The 24,591-nt window shown below is 39.0% G+C and overlaps 1 protein-coding gene across 1 annotated transcript in view; it reads right to left on the reverse strand.

The window, feature by feature from the left end:
- The window catches only part of LOC306660164 (uncharacterized protein), a 78,152-nt gene that overhangs the window by 33,107 nt on the left and 20,454 nt on the right, over positions 1-24,591 (reverse strand). The window contains exons 2-3 of the mRNA XM_079138322.1: positions 4,953-5,495; positions 4,868-4,922 (exon numbers count right to left, since the gene is read on the reverse strand). Coding sequence (XP_078994448.1) covers positions 4,868-4,922; positions 4,953-5,495 — 598 coding nt within the window. The remainder of the gene's footprint in view (positions 1-4,867; positions 4,923-4,952; positions 5,496-24,591) is intronic.

A 24,591-nucleotide genomic window follows, 5' to 3' on the forward strand; every position in this document is an offset into this window, starting at 1 on the left:
TTGGGTGCAAAACCCTACAAATCCCGTTTCACCCAATGCCTAGAGTTGCATCTCCATCACTTGCCCTCCAGGATCCCTGGCAGAGATGCTGCCATGTTGGTGTTGCTGTCACCCACTTTCTCTCCCAGCGGCTGGAACAAGGCCTGCCCCTGCCTGCTTGGCCAAGCTGTCCTGGGGCGCCTGCCAAATGCAGAGAAGCCCTGGGACTGGGCCACAAGAAAGCTCCGGCACCCTTGCTGGACACACCAGGGCAACAGGCCTCCTGCGTCCCTCTGTCTGTGGAGTCTGGCCCTGAGCCACTGACTCAGCTCTCCCAGGCCTGGTGTTCTCAATCTGAACCACACACCTGACCTCGACTTAAGTGTTTCTTGACCACCTGTTGGCCCAACTCCACCAGCACGAAGCCCTGGGGGCCCTGGGTTCACTCCTTCTGACCCCTCACTCCCTGAAGCCTCTGAGTTACATCTGCAAAACAGTGTGGCGATGATAGTGCCTGCAGGTCGGGGTGCAGAGTGAACGTTGAGAGGCCCCCACAAGAGGACACTGCATTGGCTGCGGAGCTCACCGTCTCTAGCCTCCACTCCATGGCCAGGTTTCTGGAGACTGCTCTCCTCCTACACATGCTTAATAGTGAAGAAAACAAGGCTATGAAAAGAGACTTCTAGATCAGAAAACTTACACTTTTTAAATTCTGGCTTTTCAGAATACCACTGCTGGGCAGAAATCTCATGAAAAAATTACACTTGCCCTGGATTTTCTATATGGACTTTTCTTCAAGAAAACACAAAAGGAAGTATTCTTGGAATAGACTTGCCTCTGCTTCTTGCTCCAATAAAATGTGTAGAGACCTGTGTGTGTTTCTGCATGCATGTGTGTCCACATGTGTTTGTGTCTGTGTGTGCATACATGAGCGTGTATGTCTCTGCATATGTGTATCTGTATGTGTCTGTGTGTGCATGTTTGAATGTGTGTCTCTGCATGAGCATGTAGGCATCTGTGTGTGTGCATATGTCTGTGTTTGTGCCTGTGTGTGCATGTTTGAATGTGTGCGTCCCTGCATGTGTGTGTGTGTGAGTGAGCTCCCTTGCACTTGGGCACGTTTGGAATAGAGGGATAATGGTGTCTTCACAGAGGATCTTTGGACTCCTAAGGTCGGAATTTCCTCATTTTCGAGCTGACTGCATGGGGCGGTGTAGTTAAGGCTGCTGCCCTTGAGAACCTGTCCAGCCAGAATCTCCTGTGAAGGATCCCCTGACTGGTTTGCATGGTGCCTCGCCTGCTGCAGTCTCGGGAGTGCAGCGAGGCAGGAGGGGGTCCTCTGGGTCAGAAATGCAGCAGGCCAGGAGGGGGTCTCCTCCCAGGCTGCAGTGGCCCTGCCATGGAGCCCGGTCACTTCGCCCGCAGGGCCCCCATGCCCTTGGCACTGGTTGAATCCCTTGGCTGGTGGAAGGGGTTGCCCAGTTAGGTGGCATTAAAGGGAGGTGGTGACAGCAGTGTGCAGTGGGGACATCTGGACAGGCTGGGGGCAGGGAAACCCTGTGTCAATGCCTGACTGGTGCTTTTCTCCTTTTCTCTTTTTAATCAACTGGTTTTTATTTGCTTCTTTTAGGCGTACAAGACAGTAGGGCACATTTTGGCACTAAAGGCATACATGGGCATTCCTTCCAACTTTGGGGAGGTCCATGACGGGGAGTTTCACTGGCCTGTGTTTGTATACAAACTGGGAAAGCGAGTCCCATTCCCTAGCTGTCTTTCCCATCCCCGTTTCCCTCCCCTCATCCCCCTTTGTCTAATCCAGTGAATCTTCCCCTCCCCGCCCCACATTCCCGAATCAGAGAGAGCCTTCACCTTTGGTTTGGGGTTGGCTTACATCACCTAGAGTGAGGGACTCCAGCTCCATCCATTACCCAGGGTCTAGCTTTCCAGAGTATCGGACGGTCATCCCCACCTCCTGAAGCAACTGTGGTGCCCACTAAGGCCCCTGAAACCATGCTGTGTTTCAAAGGACCTCAGAGGTCTAAGCAGTCCTTGCACAGCCACTCTGCCACCTCCGTGTGGGCACAGGTGCTGTCCTCACGTCTGCTACACAGCAGTCGCACCAGCCCATCCTCCCTGGTGTGTTCAGTGTGCCAACAGTGCCCCCAACCCAGGGTCTGTATTTGACTGATTGCCACTGGAAGCCAGGACTGCACATGCCTGGCCATGCCCTACAATTGAGTCATACCCCAGCCCAGGGCAACAGTGTCCCTAGTCCTGCGATGGAATGCAGGTCTGTACATGCCTGGTCACGCCCTACCACTGAGCCACACCCAGACCAGAGAAACAGAGTCCCCAGTGCTGGGATGAAATCTAGGCTTGCACATGCCTGGCCATGCCTGACCACTGAGCCATACCCAGCCCAGGGCAATGGTGTTCCACTCAAGATATAGAACCCAGGGCCCCACGTGCCTGGCCATGCACAAGCACAAGGCCACACCCCAGCCCAGGGCAACAGTGTCCCTAGTCCTGGGATGGAACCCAGTCCTCCACAGGCCTGGCCATGCCCTACCACTAAGCCACATCCCAGCCCAGGGCACTACACAGGGAATGATTAAGAATGTGGACCAAGAAACTGGAGAATGGGAGAAAATCTTTGCTAGCTACTCTTCTGAAAAAACATTAGTATCAACAATACAAAGAGAACTGAAAAAACGTGACACCCCCAAACAAATAATGGAATGAATCAATGGCCAAATGAGTTAAACAGAAGCTTCTCAAGGGGAGAAGTGCAAATGGCCAACAAACATGAGAAGAGAAGCTCACCTCCTTGGACACAGGGGAAATGCAAATCAATACTACACTCAGATTTCATCTCACACCAGTCAGAATACAAGTCATCAAGAGAACCAACAAAAACAAATGCTACAGGTCATGTGGATCAAAGGAGCACTTTTACACTCTTGGTGGGATTGCACATTAGCATGACCACTATGGAAAGCAGTATGGAGGATCCTTAAGAGACCACCATAGCACCCCACTATATCACTCACTGGTATTGATCTGAAAGAACAGAATTGTACTATGGGGTTACACTCGTAGCCAAGTTCACTGAAGCTGATCACAATAGGCAAACAGGAAACAAGCCTACATGTCCATAAACTAATGAACGGTTAAAATAAATAGGGTGTAGACACACAATGGAGTCTCTTCAGTCATAAAGAAAAATGAAAGTATGTCACTTTCGAGAAAACTGAGGGAACTTGAAGAGAATATGTGAAGGGAAACCTGCCAAACTCAGATGGTCAAGGGTGTTGCATTTTCTCTCAAATGTGGAAGCAGAGAGGAAAAAGGAAAAGAGAGGCAGGGGTGGAGGGACTGGTGGGGGGGTTCATGCAGGGATATTGAGAACTTCAATGGGAGACCAACAGAGTAGAGAAAAGGGACCAGGGATGGGAGGAGGGGAGGGGAAAAGGAAATCCTGGCTAATGATAATGCCGAAATCATTGGCATATTGGGTCGCCTAGAGATGTGTAATGAACGATCCCAGCCTTATGGACAACTACACTATAAAAATAACCGAAGTGGAAAAAGATTTTAAAATATGCATATATATATGTATCTTAGTGAAACAAATACTGAAGGTCCACTGAATCAACAAGGTCAGAGTTAATGGAGTTTTTCTGACAAATAAATATCAAAAATCTACGAAACAGCCACCCAAATAACATGGCAAAGGATGAAACTGACCCAGGAGTATGATCTGGAACACAAAGTCTGGAATCACATGGCGACATAAGATGGCATTTCAATGGCATTCTTTAGCAAGTTGAGATACTTTCATTCCTCAAATCTAACAACTAAGACAACTTCTTACAGAAAAAGTTATCGCAATTCTAGGCAATCATTTCCACAAAAGGAAAGAGGTGTGAAAACTTCCCATATCTGAAATCACAATTACCATATGGATCAAAAGGTTTGTAAAAGAATTTAAGAAATATACAGAACAACACACAAATGAAAACAAATGCAAAAATTCCCAATACAATGTCAGAAGATCTATGTCAATAATCGATACAAAGAATGCACAGAAACACTGGGAATTTAGCCTGGAATGCAAAGTCCATGGAACATTTGAACATCAGTCAAAGTCATTCACAATCTTAAAACATTTACAAAAGGAAACCCACAATGAAAGTTCACAAGGGCAACATCATGACTTGAAAACACTCCTGGATGGAAAAAACTCCTGGCATCCATGACTTGAAAACTATTGAACCAGACCGCATCTCAAGAGAACTGAACACTAACAATGTCTTTTCTGGTGAAGGAAGAGACTTTTTTCCCTTCAGCTAAGAAACAAAGCTAAGCCATCTACTCTACTTCTATGCAACATCTCATTGCAGGGATTACCAACACAAATAATACAGGCAAATATGTTTGAAACCTAATTGTCCCTGTAGAAAACTTTTAGCATCCTTCAAAAACTTATAAAATTGAGGTGTGGTTCATAACACTCAAAGATATCTGATCAACATACCTAACTGAATATCATTCTTATTCAGGGGCCATCAAATTTAGAACTTTACATTACAACATCTTTCAGAATAATGTACAGGAATGCACTGATGAAAGTCGTGAACGACTTATGAAATAAAAACCACAAAACCCTCCTCAAATAAAACAAATACCTTAATATAATGGGCTATGCCACAGTGATGGGTCCAATTCCTTTGTTTAATCTACAAAATGTTTTTTTTTTTTTTTAAATTCACACAACACTTGATGGTTGACATACTCTGTACACTTGTCATCATCCAAGAACACAACCCATGTCAAATAAGGGGGTTGGTTTGTTCACAAGGTTCCAGAGTACTGTCCAATCACTTACCCATCAGCAGTCTTGCAATGAGCTTCTCCTCCTCCTGACTGTCGTGTGTCCTGGTCCTCCTCTTTTCAAGGCTGGGGGAACACGAAGAGCAGGTCATTTCTCTGTGATAGACCCAGGTCTTCTCCACAGGGGCAGAACATCTTCCAAGCGGTAGTGAGCTCTTTCCACAGGCAAACGTCCACGTCCCTCAGGACTTTCTCTTTTTGGCCGCACCAAGAATAAGCACCCTGGACCTGGGTGTCCTCACCCTCCAGGAACAGTCCATCTGGCCTTTGCCTGTGGTTGTGAACCCAGGCGGGTAGAGCAGGGCCCAGCTCCGAGGGCTCCTCAGACTCCCAACTGGCTGAGCACCCCGGCAGCTGCTGCCTCTCTCTCCACCTCACCAAGTCCTTGAAGGTGGCTTCACATCGCCAGACAGGATTAGGCCTGGAGAACAAGCAGCCCTTAGGCTCTGGGCTCCCACAAGTCTGGACCGCCAATCTTGCTGCCGCTGCCATCGTCGCCATGTCCTCAGCTTGGGAGAGCCTTCCTTGACCCGCCACTGGGCAGCCAGCGGCACAGGACCTCTGGGAGTGTGCAGGGCAGGGCTTGAGACCTGGCCCCACCCCAAGAATGCAAGGATGCAATTCTGACTGGACAACCCAAAACAATAATAATACCATTTTATTGACATATTTATATAGCAATGATTTATTGATTTAGAAGTGAACTCTGGATTGGGGTGAGGATGTAGGGTCAAAGGTACACTCCTGCATGGCTGGTGGAACTGCAGATTGGTGAAACCCTTAGGGAAAACACTATAGGACCCCACTATATCACACATTGGTATTGATCTGCAAGAACAGTCATTATACCATGAGTTACATGCATACCCATGTTCACTGCAGCTGGGTTCACATTAGGCAAACAGGGAACCAGCCTAGCTGTCCATAAACTAATGAATGCTGGGGCTGGGGTTTTGGCTTAGTGTCAGAGTGCTTGCCTAGTACTTGTGATGCACTGGGTAAGATTCTCAGCATCACATATAAATAAATAAATAAAGGGATTTGTGCAAAATGTTGGAGTAGTATATATTATATTATGTATAGTATATATATTTGCATACATAATAGCATGTATGTAGTATATATATAATTGGAATAGTGAAATTATATATATAATTGGAATACATAATGTTCAATAGTAGTGACTTTCTAAGAGGTCCAAGTGTCTGATTTTAGAGACAATGTCTCCCTGAGTTGCTTAGTGCCTTGCTAAGTTGCTGAGGCTGGCTTTGAACTTGAGATCTTCCTGCCTCAACCTCCCAAGCCACTGAGATTACAGGTGTGCACCCCTACTCCCAGCAATAATATCCACTTTGAATTGAAGAGTGCAGACTCAGTGGTATATTTTACAAATCATGTTCTATAAGCACAAAAGGATCTAACAAACTGGGCATGTTTCTATGGTTATTTTGTGTTAAATTTTTAAAATAAAGTGAACAATTAAGAGGAATGACTTAATAGGACTGAGAGGATGAAAATGAAAAGATAAAAAAATGTGATTGACTTGCTTATGAAACTGCATAATATCTCAGAACAATGTCAATATACAGAAAGCTGCTGGATGCTTTCACTGAAATGTATTAAAATCTCATGGTACATAGAAGAAAGTTGGATAGCTGGGACTTCCTCCTTGTGCTTTGCAATATATCTGCCAGTGCCAATTTGTCCTCAATCAGTTCTCGAAGTCATACATCTGGATATCCTACAATAGCTTTGCATTAACTGCTCTCTCACCCTATTGGTGTCCTACTGGGGGGTTTACTGGAGTACTTACTGATCAGATTCATCAGCCTATGCACTCAAAGTATGCTCATATTCACTGCTCATATTACTAAACAATGTACAACCAGGTTGGTAATAAATAAAAAAAGAAATTAGAAAATGACTTGCAATGATATATTGAATTTGGGCCAGTAAGAATTTCACATCAATAAGAACTGAATCCAGAAACTCATTTAAAAAAAATGAGGATTCAAAAATGATATATAAAATTGAAAAATGTACCATTTTAGAGGTCATTGCAGAAGACCTAAAATAATCACTATCAGGTAAAGAGTAACACTATGAATAATATAGATACCAAATGACTAAGACTCACCAGTCACAAAATTTAAACAATGTTGATACGGTCCTTTTAAACCAAAATTTCAAATAGTGACACAAAGTAAGATAGAATCCTCCAAATACTGAAGTATTGGCAAATGTCATTAGAGCCATTCCCACAGAAAACGGGAAAGTATAAGAACAAACAAAACAAAAGCTCATGTCAGGTGACTACACTGGTGAATTGCTACACAACTTTAAAAATAATCAGTTTGATACACAAATCATTCTAGATGATACATAAAGGGAAAATGTCTCACCTGTTTTATACAGTCTAACATAATCATGTACCTGGCAAAAATACTTCTAGAAAGAAAATTACCAGTTAATCTCTTTCAGAAATTGAAGGAAAACTTCCTTTTAAAAGCAAGCAAAACAGCAGGGTGCAGAGGTCCACACCTATAATCCCAGCAACTCCAGAGGCTGAGGCAGGAGACTCCTGAGTTCAAAGCAAGCCTCAGCAAGTTAGTGAGGCCCTAAGCAACTCAGCAAAACCCTGCCTCTCTATAATATATTAAAAAGCACTAGGGATGTGACTGGTACCAAAAAAGAAAACAAACAAAAATCCAAACAAATAAACAAAAAAAACAAAAAAAAAAAACAAATTCAAGTCAGTCACAGGGAAATTTCACAACTAAGTTGTCCTAGAAATGAAATGATATGATTGATCATATAAAATACAGTGCCATTCACTGATTTTTTAAAAAAATGAATGAATTCATTAATAAATCATCTTAATAAATATCAAATATAATTTGATAAAATTCAATATAAAAATCTTGCTAAATTATAGAAATAAGTAACTTCTTTTAATCTTCTAATAAAATATATCTTCAGGTAAAAAATACCTAGTATAAACATAATGATGAAATATGAAGCTAGTCCTCTGTACTTAAGGGAAATGTTCCATTATCAATTCTCATTCATAATACTAGAATTCTGTCTAAGGCCAAGAATGAAAAAAATGTGTACTGATGAAGAGGAAACTCTAACAATATGTACAGGCAGACTGATGACATATGTGATTATAGAAAACATCATAAATACCTAAAGTTTCTAAATTTGCTATAAGCAACCTAAATATAGTGACTTTCAATTATATTTCATGTATCATCCATAAAAAATTAAATATTTAAAAAGCTATTTATACTCCCACCAGGAAAGAAAACCAGTATGTCAAAGAGATGTCTACACTCCAATGGTTCACTGTGGCCTTATTCGCATCAGCCAAGATATAACACTAAAGTGTCCACTGACAAAGGAATTCATTGTGACAATGTGAACACAATGGAATACTAGTTAATATTCCCAAAGAGGAAAACCTCTCATTTGCAACACCATGGAAGACTCTGTAGAACATTATGCTGAGTAAAGTAAACCATGCCTACAAAGGTAAGCTCAAATGATCTCACCTATATGTGGAATCTAATAAAGTCAAACTCATGTAGGGAGAAAATATCAAAACTGTGGGAGTGAAAGTGAGGTGATAAGTAGTTCATCAAGGTATAATACTTCAGAGAATGAAGAGTACTAAGTTTTTGAATCTACTCCATATCAGATAACTATGGACAATAATAATGTCTATTTATTTGTAAATGATTTACTAATTTCAAATTTCTCACCATAAAAAATGATAAGTAAAAAAGTAGGAATAATAATTAGATTCACTTAATTAAGAGATGTTGTATAAATGTATCAAAATCTCACATTATACTCCATAAATGTATGCACTTCTGATTTGCCAATCAAAAACAAGTGAAAATTTTTACACTTATTGATTTTTTTATTTATTAAGAATATTATTAATTAAAGATCAACTTTATTGTCAGTGAGGAAAAGGTACATTCAACATTGCTGGTAAGACTGCAAATTGATGAAATCATTATGGAAGGCAGTATGGAGATTCTTCAGTAAACTTGCAATGGAACCACCATTTACCCCAGCTGTGAGACTCCTCAGTTTGTACCCAAATGACTTAAAATCAACATACCATAAATGACAAGGCCAGATCAATGTTTACACTAGCCCAGCTCACAAGAGCTGAACTACGGTACCAACCTCGGTGCACTTCAACAGATGAAAGAATAAAGAAAATGTGGTATTTAGCCCAAATGAAATATTACTCAGCATAAAGAATAATTAAATTATGGCATTTGCAGGTGGACAGAGTTGGAGAATATAATGTTAAGGGAAATAAGTCAAAGCCAAGGAATCAAAAGCCCAATGTTTTCTTTGATATGTTGACACTAATTCATAATAAAAGTGGGCTAGGAAAAAACAGAGGTACATTGCATTGGACACGGGGGAGTGAAGGCAAGTGAGGTGGAAAGAAGATAGAAAGGATACTAGAATGCACTGGACCCTCTGTGCACATGTGAGTACATGATCAGTGTAATTCTACACCACGTACAGAAAGAAGAATGAGAGTTATACTCCATTTACATATGATGTGTCAAAGTGCATTCTACCTTCATATATAACTAATTAGAACAAATAAAAAATGAATATATGTAAATACAAGTAAAAGTGGTACAGAATAGAAGTCACGGAGATGAACCCACACATTTATAATCATCTGATCCTTGACAAAGGTGTCAAAATACACCTTGGAGTAAAGATAGCCTTCTAAACAAATGGTACTTGGAAAACTGGTTATAATTATGAAGAAGAATGAAACTAGAACCTTGTCTCTCACTGTGCACAAAAATCAACTTAAAGTAGATAAGTTTTGCAACTTCTAAAAAACAAAGTAGAGTTAATGGTCCAGCATATAGGCCCAGGAAACACCTTTCTCCACAGGACCATTCTAAACCTCAGAAAATAATGCCAAGATTAAATAAATGGAATGGTGTCAAATTAAAAACTTTCTACATATCAGAGGAAATGAAAAAGACTGCAAAGAAGGAAACTAATGAATGAGAGAAAAATCTTTGCTCGCTATTCTTTTGACACGGGAATAATATCTGGAATATAAAAAGAACTGAAAAATATTTGCACCCAAAAATCAAATAACCCAACTAATAAATGGTCAAATGAATTCAACAGAAGCTTCTCAAGAGGAGAAGTACAAATGGCCAACAAATACGTGAAAAGATATTCAACCTCACCACCAATTGGGGAAATGCAAATCAAAATGACACTCAGATTTCATCTCACACCAGTCAGAATGAAAAGTCTTCATGAATACAAACAAGAACAAATGTACAGATTGTGTGGATAAAATTAATCTCTCGGGGGGACTGCACATTTATGTGATCATTATGGAAATCAGTATGGAGTTTCCTCGGGAAAATAGAATGGAACTACCATATGACCCCACTATATCACTCCCTGGTATTGATACTAAAGAACAGTCATTACGCTATGGGGGATATATTCATTCCAATGTTTATAGCACCTCCACTTACAACAGGCAAAGGGAGAACCAGCCTAGTTGTCCATAGTAAATGAATGGTTAAAGGAAAGGTGGAATATATACACAATGGAGATTCATTCACACAGAAAGAAAAATGAAAGTATGTCATTTACAAGAAAATGAATGGAACATGAGACCATAATGTTAAGGAAAATAAGCCAAACCTGCAAGTCATGCAGGGATGCCATGAAAATCAAAGGCAGATCAATAAAGTACGCAAAGGGGACCAGGGAAGGAATACAGAGAGGGAAAAATGAAATACTGGGAACTGACAGTTCCAAATTTTATTGTCATATTGTGTATATATCCAAATATGTAGCAATAAATTCCATCATTATGTACAACAACAATGCACCAAAAACAAATACAGAAAAAAATACAGTTATGTTTCATTGAAACAAATATCAAAGATGCATTTGATGATCAAGGTCAGAGTTAATGGAGTTATTCTGTCCAGCAAATATAAAAAGTCTATTATAAGCAGCAACCCAAATAACATGGCAAGAAATACAACAGACCAGGATTATTATCTCCAACATAAAGTCTGGAATCACACTGAAATATATAATGGCATTTCAATGGCACTTTTTAGTAAGCTGCGATAGTTTCATTGGCAAAGTCTAACAAACACTTAAAGAACAAGATATCAGAATTCTGTGCAAACATTTCCAGAAAATTAAAGAGGTGTGAAAACTTCTCATATCTCATATCTGAATTACAATGTTAATCCAAATGTTTGTAAGATAATGTAAGAAATATACAGATCAACACCCAAATGAGAAAGGAAAGAATTCTTAACAAAATTTAGGAATAACAATATCAATAACAGATACAAAAATGCATCAGAACAAATGGGAATTTAGCCCAGAATAGAAAGTTGCTTTAACATTTGAAAAATCAGTCAAAATCATTCACAATCCTGAGACCTTTACCAAAAGAAACCAACAAATCATCTCCACAGCATAACAAACTGACCTGCCAACAATCTTATGCCCAAATCATAATTTAAAACTCTTGGCATACACAACTTGGAACCTTTAGAGTCAGATCCCACCCTCAAGAGAACATCTCTAACAGCACATTTTCTGCTGAAGAGAGAGACATTTTCCCCATCAGCTCAGGAACAAAGCTAAGCTATCTACTCTACTTGTCTTCAACACTTCACTTTAGGGATTAGCCAATGCAAATTATAAAGACAAATATGTTTGAAAACAGATATAGGAAACATAATTGTCCCCATAGGAAATTTTCAGCATCCCACAAAAACTCACACAATCGATGTGTGCTTTGTAATAGTCAAAGATATCTGATGGCTATAGATAACCTAATTTTATTCTTATTCAGAGGCAATCAAATTCACAAATTAAAATGAAAACACCTCTTAGAATAAATCATATGCAGGAATCCATTGATGAAAGATGTGAATGATTTATGTAATAAAAACCATAAATGTTCCTCAAATTACACAAATACCTGAATATGTTGAGATATATGCCATAGTGATGTGTCAAATTCCTTTTCTTACAAAATGCATTTTTTAAAATCTACACAATGCTGTACTCTTAACATTCTTTGTACATATGTCGTCATCCAGAAACACTAGATATTTCAAATAAGGAAGTCAGTTTGTCCACTATGTACATAGAACTGTAAAATAACTTACCCATCGAGAGTCTGGTAGACCTTCTCTTCCTCCTCCTCGCAGTCTTGTTCTCCTTGTCCTCTTCTTTTCAAGGTTAGGGGAAAGTGGAGATCAGGGTGTTCTTCTATGATAGGCAAGGGCTTTCTCCAAATGGGCAGTAAATCTTCCAAAAGACTTTGCAACAGGCAAAGGTGGCGAGTCCCTCTGGCCTTACCCTTTTGGGCAGAACCAAGACCATGCACCATAGACAGGGACTTCCTCACCTTCCAGGAGCAGTAAAGGCCTTTGCCTGGGCCAATGTGGGTGAGCAGGGCCCAGGTGTGGGAGCTCTGCCAGCTCCCACTGGCTGAGTGCCTAGGCAGGGGCTGCCACTCTTCTCAGCACAAGTCCTGGGTGGCAGCTTCGCCTAGTGGAACAGGATTAGGCTGGAGAACAAGCACCCTGCAAGGTCTGGGCTCCCACAGGTCATAGTGACTGCCACCATCAGGTCGCCAAAGCCAGGCAGAGTCTTCCTTGATCAGCAGTGTGCAGCTGCACAAGGCATCTGGGCATTCACAGGTCAGGGGTCAGTGCCTGGCCCTACCCCCAGAATTTATGTGACTCTGATTGGTCAATCAGAAACAATCACAATACAGTTTTCTTGCTTATTTTTATATAGTAATAATTTCATTGATTTAAAAATAAACGAGGCATGGTGGTAACATTGTGGTGGAAAAGGTACACTCCTGCACTCCTGGAGGGACTTCAAATAGGTGCAGCCATTACAGAAAACAGTATGGAGATTCCCCAGAAAACTTGCAATGGAACCACCATTTGGCCCAGCTACACCACTCCTCCATTTAGACCCAAAAGACTTAAAATCAGCATAGTACAGTGCCACAGCCACATCAATGTGTACAGCAGTTCCACAAGAACTAAACCAGGGAATCAACTGAGGCGCCCTTCAACAGGTCAATGGATGAAGAGAATGTGGTATAAATACACAATACCATATTATTCAGCTTTCAAGGATAATTAACTTATGGCATTTGCAATTAAATGGACAGAGCTGGAGAATATCATGCTGAAAGAAATATATCAAGCCAAAGAACATATGCTGATGCTAACTGACAATGAAGGAGAGGGGAGAAAGAAGATCCTTAGCATTAGACAGAGGAGAGTAAAAGAAGAGGAGGTGAATAGGAATAGGAAAGATACTAGAATGCCTAAGACATTATTACCCTAGGTGCATATATGATTATATGACCAGTGTAATTCTACATCATGGACTACCAGAAGTATGAGAAGTTATACTCCATTTATGTATGATATGTCAAAGTGCAATCTCCTGTTGTATAACTAATTACAAAATAACAAATAATGAAAATCAATACATATTTGAAATTCCATGTAAAAGGGGGGGCAGAATAGAAGACACAGACAAACCCACACCTTTACAGTCATCTGATCCTTGAGAGAGGTGCCGAAATACACACTGGGGTGAAGATAGCCTTCTAAACGAAAGGTGCTTAAAAACTGGTTCTCCCTATGCAGAAGAATGAACCTGGAACCTTATTTCTCATCCTGCACAAAAAGCAACTCAAACTGGATCAATGCTCTAAGAATCAGAGGAAAAATGATGCAACTTCTAAAGAATAACATAGAGTCAACACTCCAGCCTAAAGGCCCAGGCAACACCTTTCTCCACAGGACCCCTAAACCTCAGGAAATATGCCAAGATTTAACAAATGGAATGGCATCAAATTAAAATCCTTAGGCACAACTGAGGAAATGATTAAGAATGTGAAGTAAAAACCTAGAGAATGGGAGAAAAACTTAGCTAGTTACTCTTCTGACCAAGGTTAAATATCTGCAATACAAAAGTCCTGAAAAAACGTCACAGCCCAAAATCAAATAACCCAATTAATAACTGACCAAATGAATTAAACAGAAGCTTCTCAAAGGGAACAGAGTGAGGGAACATGGCCCCATTTTTAAAGTTACTGCGTGTCGAGTAGAGGGCTCAGAGAATATCCTAAGATTAGTCACACCTCTGTGATGAAGAAACCATCTTTTCAGAAATGTTTTTTTTCCCTGCTCACCAAATTTATTTAGTTAGTTTTTATTTTTTACAGACTGCATTTTGATGCATTGTACACAAATGGGGAACATCAATTTGTTTCTATGGTTGTGCAATTAGAATTTGCTTATCTACTCGTAGACTTGGGGTAAGTATTCTACTTACATCTTATTTTCAAGGCAATTAAAGGATTTGTTAGAGAATGATTATCATCCAAAAGAAAATCTTTTTTTAAAAAAAGTTATTTAAACATCAAAGTATATGATTGCATGCTTCTCTAGAGAGTTGTAGTGAGGATCATACTTTATTTCTAGGGAGTTACAAGATTAATTATGGAATAGTTATTGTTCTTAAGAGTTCCTGGGTTTTTTTCCCCAAAAAACCTTAATGTCATGTAAAGGTTATATTAGAAGAAAGTAGAAGACTGTTGTGTTAAATTCATTTCAGGAAAGTAAAAATTTAAAAACCCAAGTGTTGAGAACAGGGTTCATAACCCAGCTTCTGCTGAGACAGTGTTACAAAGAAAGTGCTATCCTGATTGTATGCCTCTGTATCTGTCTGGCCCTCCTCTCCTTGACCAGAATGTGGGGGTTTTCAACATTTCAGGACAGAGAGAGAGCAATATTCATGGGGAAGGAAGTTTGTACTGCGACAGTATTCTCCTATGAAAACCCACGTGTCCTTTCTTACAGTAGATACATCCTTGCCTTCAGAAATAATGGTCGCTTTCTCTCAAAATTTTCTCTGGTTCCCATGACCAGGCACTCCATGCTGTCCAGAAGAGCTGTGACAGTCCAGCTCTGCTACATGATCAACCCTCCTACCACTCTTTCTGGACATTCCTCTCTAAATTCATATATCCAATGATTCAATTCTATCCCACCTACCCTCTCCTGCCAGCTCCTCATCCTGCATTCTTATTTTACAGTGTTATTTTTCTGTCTTTGTCAGTGCCATCTCAAATTTTTTTTCAGAAAGTAAATATGGCATAAATAATTTCAAACCTTTTTTTAAAATAATCTAAAAACTATACAGGATAGGATATTGCCTTTTACTTCTTCCAGACTACATAAACTAAACCTTTCTCTACATAAACTAAACCTTTCTGTAAAGAGGTTGCCTGCTAAAAAAAAAAAAAAAAAAAAAAAAAAGAGAGAAAGCCAAAAATTCAGTTATCCTGATACAGTGAATGTATCATACTGGTTTTACATATTTATTTTAGAATCATTCAGAAATCAGAATTCAGTTTTTAGAAGAAAGAAAATAATCTAGGGCTGACTTGTCACGTGGTGAGAGGTTTTCTGAACGTATCATCAGAGTGACTTCTTTGAGTAACTCAAGACAGGTGTCCATGGAGTCAAGCAGGCCCTCTCAGCAAGTGTGGGTCACACTCTCCTCTCCCCAGAGATGCTGGGGAGCGCTATTGCCAGGAGATGCTGGTGCAAGGTGGGGTTCAAGGAGCCCATGCTGATGGTTCAAGGTAAAACAAAACCAAGAGTAGAAACTTTTCTTTGTATGTGTTCTGTTTCTTTTTAAACATTTTATGGGTTATACATTTTGGTGTCAACTTTCAGAATGTTACTGAGATACTAATAGAAAATTGTTAAAATTAGTTCTAAAATCTCAAAAAACATCCTCTTAGATTTTGACAGGTTACAATGTGTATTGTTTTGTTTATTGTTTTCAGCATAGAGAACTCATTTGCTTCATTTTTCTTCTGAGAAATGCCAAATCTTCAAGATAGATTTTTTACCTATTGAAAAATAAAATCTAATTAAATCATCTTTTTTGTGATATCATAATGTTTGTTTTACTATAAACTTTGAGTAGTTTTCTCAATATAAATATTTTTATAGAAAATTTAACTGTAAACTGAAGTGGCCATCATAATTTTTTATGGAATGTTTGCACAAATATTTCTAACAAGATCCAAGTATTATCGAATACTCTCAATATATTAACAAACATTTACAGCTGAACCTTCTGAATGTTGGACAAAATTGCATTTAGGAAATAACTCCCGATATTGGGGAAGTGTAATTTTCATTGTAGCAATGGAGTGAGTCCTGGTAGTAATTGGTCTAACTTAAATGTGTCCTGGCCTACCTATGTTGAATCTAAAGACTATTACCCTTTTTAGCATTCCTCCTGATCTTTGCCTTCAACTGTTCACTTATACATTAAATATTTACTGAGAACTGATAACATGCCAGGTAAAATTATAAGTACAAGAGGTGAAATACCAAGAGACACGTACATAGAATATCCTGCTTTTGTGGAGCTTGCATTTATTCAGTTAGCTTTTTCAAGTGCGACAGGTATTCCTCCAGGTTCCATGGGTTCAACACCATAGCAGGTTTATGGAACAAATCCATCCATCCAGTGATCCCACAGTTCCAAGTAGCCATTAGTGGACTATGCCTCGGAATTGTCATCTTTTGATAATAGTGCACATTGATGCTTATGGGCCTTTCTTGAACTTTACTACAGTCAGAACTGGTCTGATTGGTCTTGCTATGTTGCATGGACTGGCCTCCATCTCCTGGGCTGAAACAATCCTGCCTCACCCTCCTGAGTAGCTGGGATGACATGTGCATGTCACTGTACCCAGTTAGAATTGATTTTGATGATTTTTATGTATTGGCTAATTTAATCTCAGTAACTCTTTAAGGTAGAAATTATCATTATTCCCATTTACAGATGATTGAGGGGGTCAGGTCCCCCACCTGTGCAGAAGGCAGCAAATAAAAGAACCAGAATTCAAACCTGGTACTTCTGGCAGCAGAGACCAAGCTTGTATGCAGCCTAGGAAAAAGACACCTAGTCAAAGGACTATGCTATGGACTCAGGAAAAAGTGAAAATAATTGGCTAATAATAGTAAGCAACTAATTTTTAAAATTGTGTGTTTTTAACTGAAGGTTTGCGGTACTGTGTAGATGGCCCTCCATGAACTGAGAATGGAAGAGGTGCACCTGAATTCCTTCCTCTTGGAGATAGATAGTTCCTGTTAGTGTGACCTCTGGAAGCCCTGCTTCACTTGTCCTTTGAGACCAGACTCTAAATGCTGTCCACATATAAATATTAATGTCCATATGGTTCCATCAAAAGAAAAAATTAATTTCTTTCCACATTTTATCTTTTGACTAGTGTATTTTTCTGCTCTGCTCCTGACAAGGTGCAGCTACTTTGCTAAAAATTCTGTTCTTTATCCAGAACATTTTTGTGTTAAGAAATTTAATATATTTTGCACTAAAATTCACACTCTCGAGAAAAATAAGTCAGACTAGAGGTGCTGAAGTATTCAGATTCTAATTAACACCAAAATAGGATAATTCTTCTTTCATACTTTAATATTTTTCCTTATGTTGTTCTGTCATATCTCATTAATCTACATGATTTTTGCATGCCAAAGATGAATGGGGGCACCTGGAAAGAGGTTATGCTTACTATCACTCTCTAGGGTTGGATTTATAAGACAAGGCCTGCAGTAGCATCTCATTTTCTTTTATGCCACCAGTTTACAGCCCAAAATGGAATAACTTAGTTGATGGTTCATAGCCTCAACTTTGGGGTCTTCCTAGGAGTGATTGGTAGTTACTGAGATTTGTAATATAAAAGCACATTCAATGTAGTTGGCATCACTCTTTTATGAAAGTGTAACTTTTCATGTTTTATGTATTTTAACTACTTATTAGATAAATATTAAAAAATTGCATTAAGTAGCAAAAGGCAAAGAGAATACCTATCTTCAAATTATGTACCTCCTGACCAAATCACAGCTGTGTTTACCTTCCCCATCAAGACTTTGGTTTCAAATGAACTCCAAACCATTTCTTAGTGTCCCAGTGTCTACCATTGTGCTTGCAGTCTTTGAATGATATCTATCTGAGAAATGAAATAGTGGCAGCTTTTGATTTTTGAATAATTAATACTGCATAGGTACTCGTTTAGACTACTTAACTTTGCCTGAATGAATCATCCCTTGGGATGATCATTCACTGAATTCCTCTGAAGTTTCAGTCCCTACTGACAACCTTGGTGGTCAGAACCCCATCTAAGGGGAGTCTCAGAGAAAAGAGGATTCCTTTCTTTCTTTTCTCCTCATTTGCTCCACATTCATCAGTTAAAGGCCACTGTTAGGCAACCCCCTGTCTCTACTCTCTAACTCCAGGACACATGGATTTTATTTAGCAGTTCCCTTTGCCTAACTCCATACATAGGGATCTGCAAAGGAAGTAGCAAAGCCCTTTCTTAAAGAGTGTGCATTTTTTTTTTTTTTTCTTTTCAACACCCTAAATACCACTTGAAGAGGATAACCACAGGACAGTGGTTAAAACAGTATTTCCTTCTCGGAGACGAAAAGCATAGTGGAATAGAACTGGATTTGCAGTTAATAGTTCTGCCACTCTAGGAGGATCTGTAGAAGGTATCATGTGATTTGACTCCAAAACACTTGCTGATCTGCTTCGTTATCAGCCCATGTCTGAAAGGGTGTGTGTGTGTGTACGCATGTGCACAAATTACAGACAGTAGGACTTTATCAAGTTTTAAACACATTTATAGCTTATGTAAAGATGTGTATCATAAGGATGTTTTGGTTATTCTCCCCCTGAACCAATGTGGCAATGCCCAATTGAAAGCAACCTTCTTGTTGCTGAGCATTCTCTGGGTGAGGCTTGGCACTCTGTTCATTTGTCAACATGAAGGTTTCTGCTGTTCCTCCATACCTCACAGTGTTTCTCAGCTTGTGTTATGAATCACATTTTTTAGTAATAAAAGAACGGATTGTTTTTTGCTTAAAACCATGATTATATGACATTTCCATTCATTTATATAGTCTATAAAATATAAACTGGATTTTTTTTAAGTTGCGCTGTGATGAGCTTGATGTGAAGTTCAGTTTCCACTACAGTCATCTTAGAAAATATATAGTTTTTAGAAAGATAAACATGCCTTAAGATTTGTTGAGTAGAAAGAAAGTCATATTTTGGCACTACTAGGAAGCAGAGTTGTTTTCTTATTACAAATAGAAGAGTGGAATTAGAAGACTATTCAGGCTAGAAACTATATATGCCTTTCTCTATAAATTATTTTATTCTATCTTTTTGTGTTTTACAATATTGAAAATTCTTGTGTGTGGCCCTTGTTGAGTTTTTAAGGTTTAGATTTATCTTTCAATAATCAGAAAAAGAAAATATAACTTGTCATGAAGCAGGTTCTCTCTGCGGATACCTAATTAAATTAGGTGACATTGGTCCCCATTTTCGTAAATGAAGAACTTTTGTCAGGGTTCATACTCCTCCCACTGATGCCTTGCCCATGGGAATTCTGACTTGAAATTGACCTAATGTGGAGCAAATGGGAGACCCAAGGGACTTGAGCCTTGAGGCCTCATAGTTCCCTAACGATCCTCAAGTCTTTTGTGTTATTGTTGAAATTTTGCAACCTAACTGTTCTCATCGCCAGGAGAAAGACCTGCCTGATCTCAGATCAAGAATAAAATCTCAGTTTCCTATGTGCTCCTTTAGAATTTTATGGCAAAGCTAGTCAATGGATTTCTTTAATTTATTTTCATTTTTTGATTTACCATAAACAAATGGGGTACAACTTTTCATTTCTCTAGTTGTACACAATGTAGAGTCACAACATTTGTGTAATCATACATGTACATAGGGTAATGATGTTTGTCTCATTCCATTATCTTTCTTTCCCCCATCTCCTCCCCATCCCTCATTTCCTACACAATCCAACATTCCTCCATTCTTCCCTTATCCTCTCCCCCACTATGTGGCATCCACTTATCAAAGAAAACATTTGGCCTTTAATTATTTTGGGGATTGGCTTATTTCAATTAGCATGATATTCTCCAAGTCCATCCACTTACTTGCAAATGCCATAATTTTATTCATCTTTATGGCTGAATAATATTCCACTGTGTATATATATCAGTTTCTTTCCATTCATCTATTGGTGGGCATCTAGGTTGGTTCCACAATCTAACTGTTGTGAATTGAGCTGCTATGAATATTGCTGTGGCCGCATCACTGTAGTATGCTGATTCTAATTACTTTGGGTATAGGTCAAGTAGTGGAATAGCTGGGTCAAATGGTGGTTCCATTCCAAGTTTTCTGAGGAATCTCCATACTGCTTTCCAGCATGGCTGCACCAATTTGCAACCCCACCAGCAATGTATCCTCTCCAACACCTATCGTTGCTTGTATTCTTGATAATCGTGATTCTAACTGGGGTGAGATAAAATTAGTGTAGTTTTGATTTGCATTTCTCTAATTACTAGAGATGTTGAACATTTTTTCATATATCTGTTGATCATCTGTAGATCTGTGAAGTGTCTACTCAGTTCCTTAGCCCATTTATTGATTGGGTTATTTGTATTTTTGGTGTAAAGTTTTTTAAATTTTTTATAAATTCTGGAGATTAGAGTTTTATCTTAAGTGCATGTGGTAAAGATTTTCTCCCACTCTGTAGGCTCTCTCTTCATGTTGTTGATTGTTTTCTTTGCTGAGAAGAAGCTTTTTAGTTTGAATCCATCCCATTGATTGATTCTTGCTTTTATTTCTTATGCTCTGGGAATCTTGTTAAGGTTGTCTGGTTCTAAGCCAACATAATGAAGATTTGGGCCTACTTTTTATCCTATTTGGTGCAGCACCTCTGGTCTAATTCCTAGGTCCTTTGAATTGAGTTTTGTGCAGGGTGAGAAATAGGAATTTAATTTCATTTTGCTGCATATGGATTTCCAGTTTTCCCAGCACCATTTGTTCAAGAGGCTGTCTTTTCTCCATTTTATGCTTTTGGAACCTTTGTCTAGTATGAGGTAACTATTTATGTGAGTTTGTCTTTGTGTCTTCTATTCCGTACCATTGGTCTATGTGTCTGTTTTGGTGCCCATACCATACTGTTTTGGTTACAATTGCTCTGTAGTAAAATTTAAGCTCTGGTATTATAATTCCTCCTGCTTCACTCTTCCTGATCAGGATTGCTTTTGCTATTCTGGGTCTCTTATTTTTCCAAATGAATTTTATGAATGCTTTCTCGTTTTCTATGAGCTACATCATTGGGATTTTAATTGAAATTGCATTGAATCTGTATAGCGCTTTTGGTAGTATGGCCATTTTGACAATATTAATTCTGCCTGTCCAAGAACCTGAGAGATCTTTCCATCTTCTAAGATTTTCTTTAATTTCTTTTGTGTTCTGTAAGTTTCATCATAGATTTCTTTCACCTCTTTTGTTAGATTGATTCCCAAGTAGTTTATTTTATTTATTTGTTTTATTTTATTATTATTTTTTTGATAGCCAATAGATTTCTAACTCTGTGATTCTGGGGAAAGATTCTCACCACATCCCAGGTTTCATGGTTCTGCCTCTGACCGCAATGCCTCATTGCTTTTGGTTCCTTCTTAGTTTATCTTTATAGCAACTTTGTATATCAGGTGAGTAAATCTGGGTATGAGAGCTTTTCAGTGACTTATATCACACAATTTATAATTTCCAAAAGCGTGCGTTCTCTAAGACAGGGACCTGGAAGAAAGCCAATAACTTGATTGTGATGTAAAATTTACACTTGATTGGTTTTGAAGTGTACAGAACTCAGTATTAAAACTCAGTAAGTAACTAAACTTACTAAATTCTGAATCATCCCCGTAAAAGAAAACTAGAAAATTCAGTCTTCTAACATCATTCCAAGTGGATAATAACACCTCAGGAACAAAAATTCTTGGGAAATATATTTGGGCCTAAATCTCTAAGCTAAGTATTGGTTAAAGAATAAAAATGCTTTAAAATCAAAAATAGCTTCATGGCACAGATAGTACACAGTGCTTTACGAAATGTCCTTACAGTCATGTTACAAAGCCGAAGTCTTATCATGAAAAGTCAGAGCATTTGATTTAAATGTGTGTCCTTGTCCCTCCTGGTGTCTGCCAATAATGTGATGCTCATCTCTCCTCTGGTTGCAGGTAAGCTTCAGAAGTGTCCTTCGATTGATGACTTTGTGGATGCCCTTGTTTCTGACTTGGATCTGGATCAGAAATTTGGATCTGGACTTTCCTCATGAATTCTGAATAATGGAAATGCCTTGGATCTTTTCAATCAAAGTCATGTCAGTAATAACTGCCTTACAAATGCTATTGCTGTGAGAACTCATTTCTGATTTCAGTATTCACTTATGTAATAACTCCTTAAACTATAATAATGAACCTTAAACTTATGGAACTTTAAATAAATAACTTGTTTGAATTATATTGGCTCTTCACCCATTCTTGCTAATTTTGGAACATATGGTAATCTATTCAGCAAACTAGTAAAGACTACATTTCTACATGGAGTTGTTAAATGTGAAAGTTCAGTCTCTGCCTCGATTTAGTTGTTGTTCTTTAGTTGGTTATATTACACACTTACTTAAGAGCAAAATTAGTTTGGTTTAGGACATAGGTTCAAGCAGTCTTCCGATGGATCACACATAGTTTATAGAGAATAATTACCATTTCTTAAGACCATTATATTAAAGTACTTGTAATTACTTGCATTGACTTTTCTGAGTGGTTAGGGACTACACAGATGGACTCAGAACTGGGAGTTATTGAACTGGTGCTTTTCTGGCTTGATTTTGAAAGTACCATTAATGTGCGTGCCAAGGCCAAGCAACGGGTACCTAAGGAATCCAGGATTTAAACCATGTCTGTCTTTATCCAGAACCCAGCTGCTTTCCTCTGTTGCATACTGTGTTATTGCATACTTGTTAATATCAGGAAAGAAACCATTTAATGTGTTTTTCCCACCATTAAAGTCAAGAAGTTAATTATACCTTTTCAGTTTAAAATACTATCTTCCAACAGCCTCTTCCTGCTTCTCACTAAATGATCAATGATTAAGCAGAAAGATTCAAAATCTCCCAGAGCAGGACACACATTCAACCTATTCACAGACTGTGAAAGAATATCTACAAGCTCATAAACAGATAAGACCAGATGAAGAGATGTCATCAGAGAGCCACCCATGCCCAGTTCCCCTGGATGCCAGAGGCCCTGACCCTTCCTCCTTTCTCACCTCCTATTCACATGTGCAAATCCAAATTTACACCAATCAAAAAGTAGAGCAACTTGCATATCACCAGGACATGGCTCTGTGGCAGCCACAGTGCTGTAAGGTTCTCTCTTCCTGCTCCTCCCCCTGAGTTTCTCTAAATAGGAACATTTGGAAACTGGAACTGACAGGAAACCTACAAGCAGAGAGCAAGGGAGGCCTGGCCATCGCATCTGCTCAGCGCCCAAAGCAAAGTTGGGAAAGGGGTTGGGGTGGTGTTGGCAACAGGAAGTGCCCAGTGCCAGTGCTCTGGGAAGCATCAAGCTGTTCCTGTGTCCCACCCTACTTATTCTCAGTATGAGCTAGGGAGGGAAAGATCTTATCCTTGCGGAATTGCACTAGCAGATGCCAGTTCAGTTCTGGGAAATGAACTTGGAGAACTCCACAAGCCACTCAGTTACAGATAAATCTGAAAAGGTGCTTTAACCAGCTCCAGGTGTCCTGACAGATAAACCACTGCATCTTTATAAATATTTTTTTCAGTTGAATGGAAACAAAAGGATATCTATGTGGAACCTTTTGGAAACTTTCTTTAGTCACCTGAGAGGTGTGAAGTTGTAACTTTGAAAATTATTTTTAAAAGGAACTAAAGCACACTGTAGAAAACCTTTCTGATATTCTTGAGATTAGAGAAAACACGCTGTTTATGAATCTGAAAGTCATAGAAAAGAAGATAAGGGAAAAGACAATAAGATAAGCTGAAAAGGGAGATGAGTAGAATAAGAAAAAAATGCAGAGAAACAAAAGCCACAACACAATGATTTAGAATGTGATTGGGAAGCACTCTGAGCAAAATTGTCAAGATGAGCCTGAGAAACACACTGAGAATGCAGGTTAAAGGGATGTGATGACAGCAGGTGGTGATGATGCAAGTTGGAAAGGCACATCTTCTGAATTACAGAACTACTGAGAGTGAAGCTGGAAAAGTCAGTACCACAGGAATCCCAGAAATAAATTCTCATGTACTCCTGTGTTCCCAAGCCAGCACTAGCAGTTTGTAGGTGATCTCATGAATAAATGCTATGCAACGAATTTTAAAGAAGTATTTGAGCAGGAAAGAACAAAATGAGTGCAGAATTTAAAAGGGGAATCCTTGATGGTCACACAACACTGTAAATACCCTTAATGCAACTGAACTATGTACTTTTAATGGGCACACAATGGTAACTTTGATGAGTTTAATGCACAATATTTTTCAAAGGAAAATTCTGAATTTCAGGCCGAAAAAGTAAAAAGAGTCAACACATTCTACTTTTTTTGAAAGGTAAACTGTAAATGAAATTATGAACCCACATATCCCAAATTGGGCTTTGCTGAATACTTCTCAAGAACTGTTACTTAGTGTTCCATAAACCCAGA

This window comes from Sciurus vulgaris (assembly GCF_902686455.1).
Source record: "Sciurus vulgaris genome assembly, chromosome: 4".
Taxonomy (NCBI): domain Eukaryota; kingdom Metazoa; phylum Chordata; class Mammalia; order Rodentia; family Sciuridae; genus Sciurus; species Sciurus vulgaris.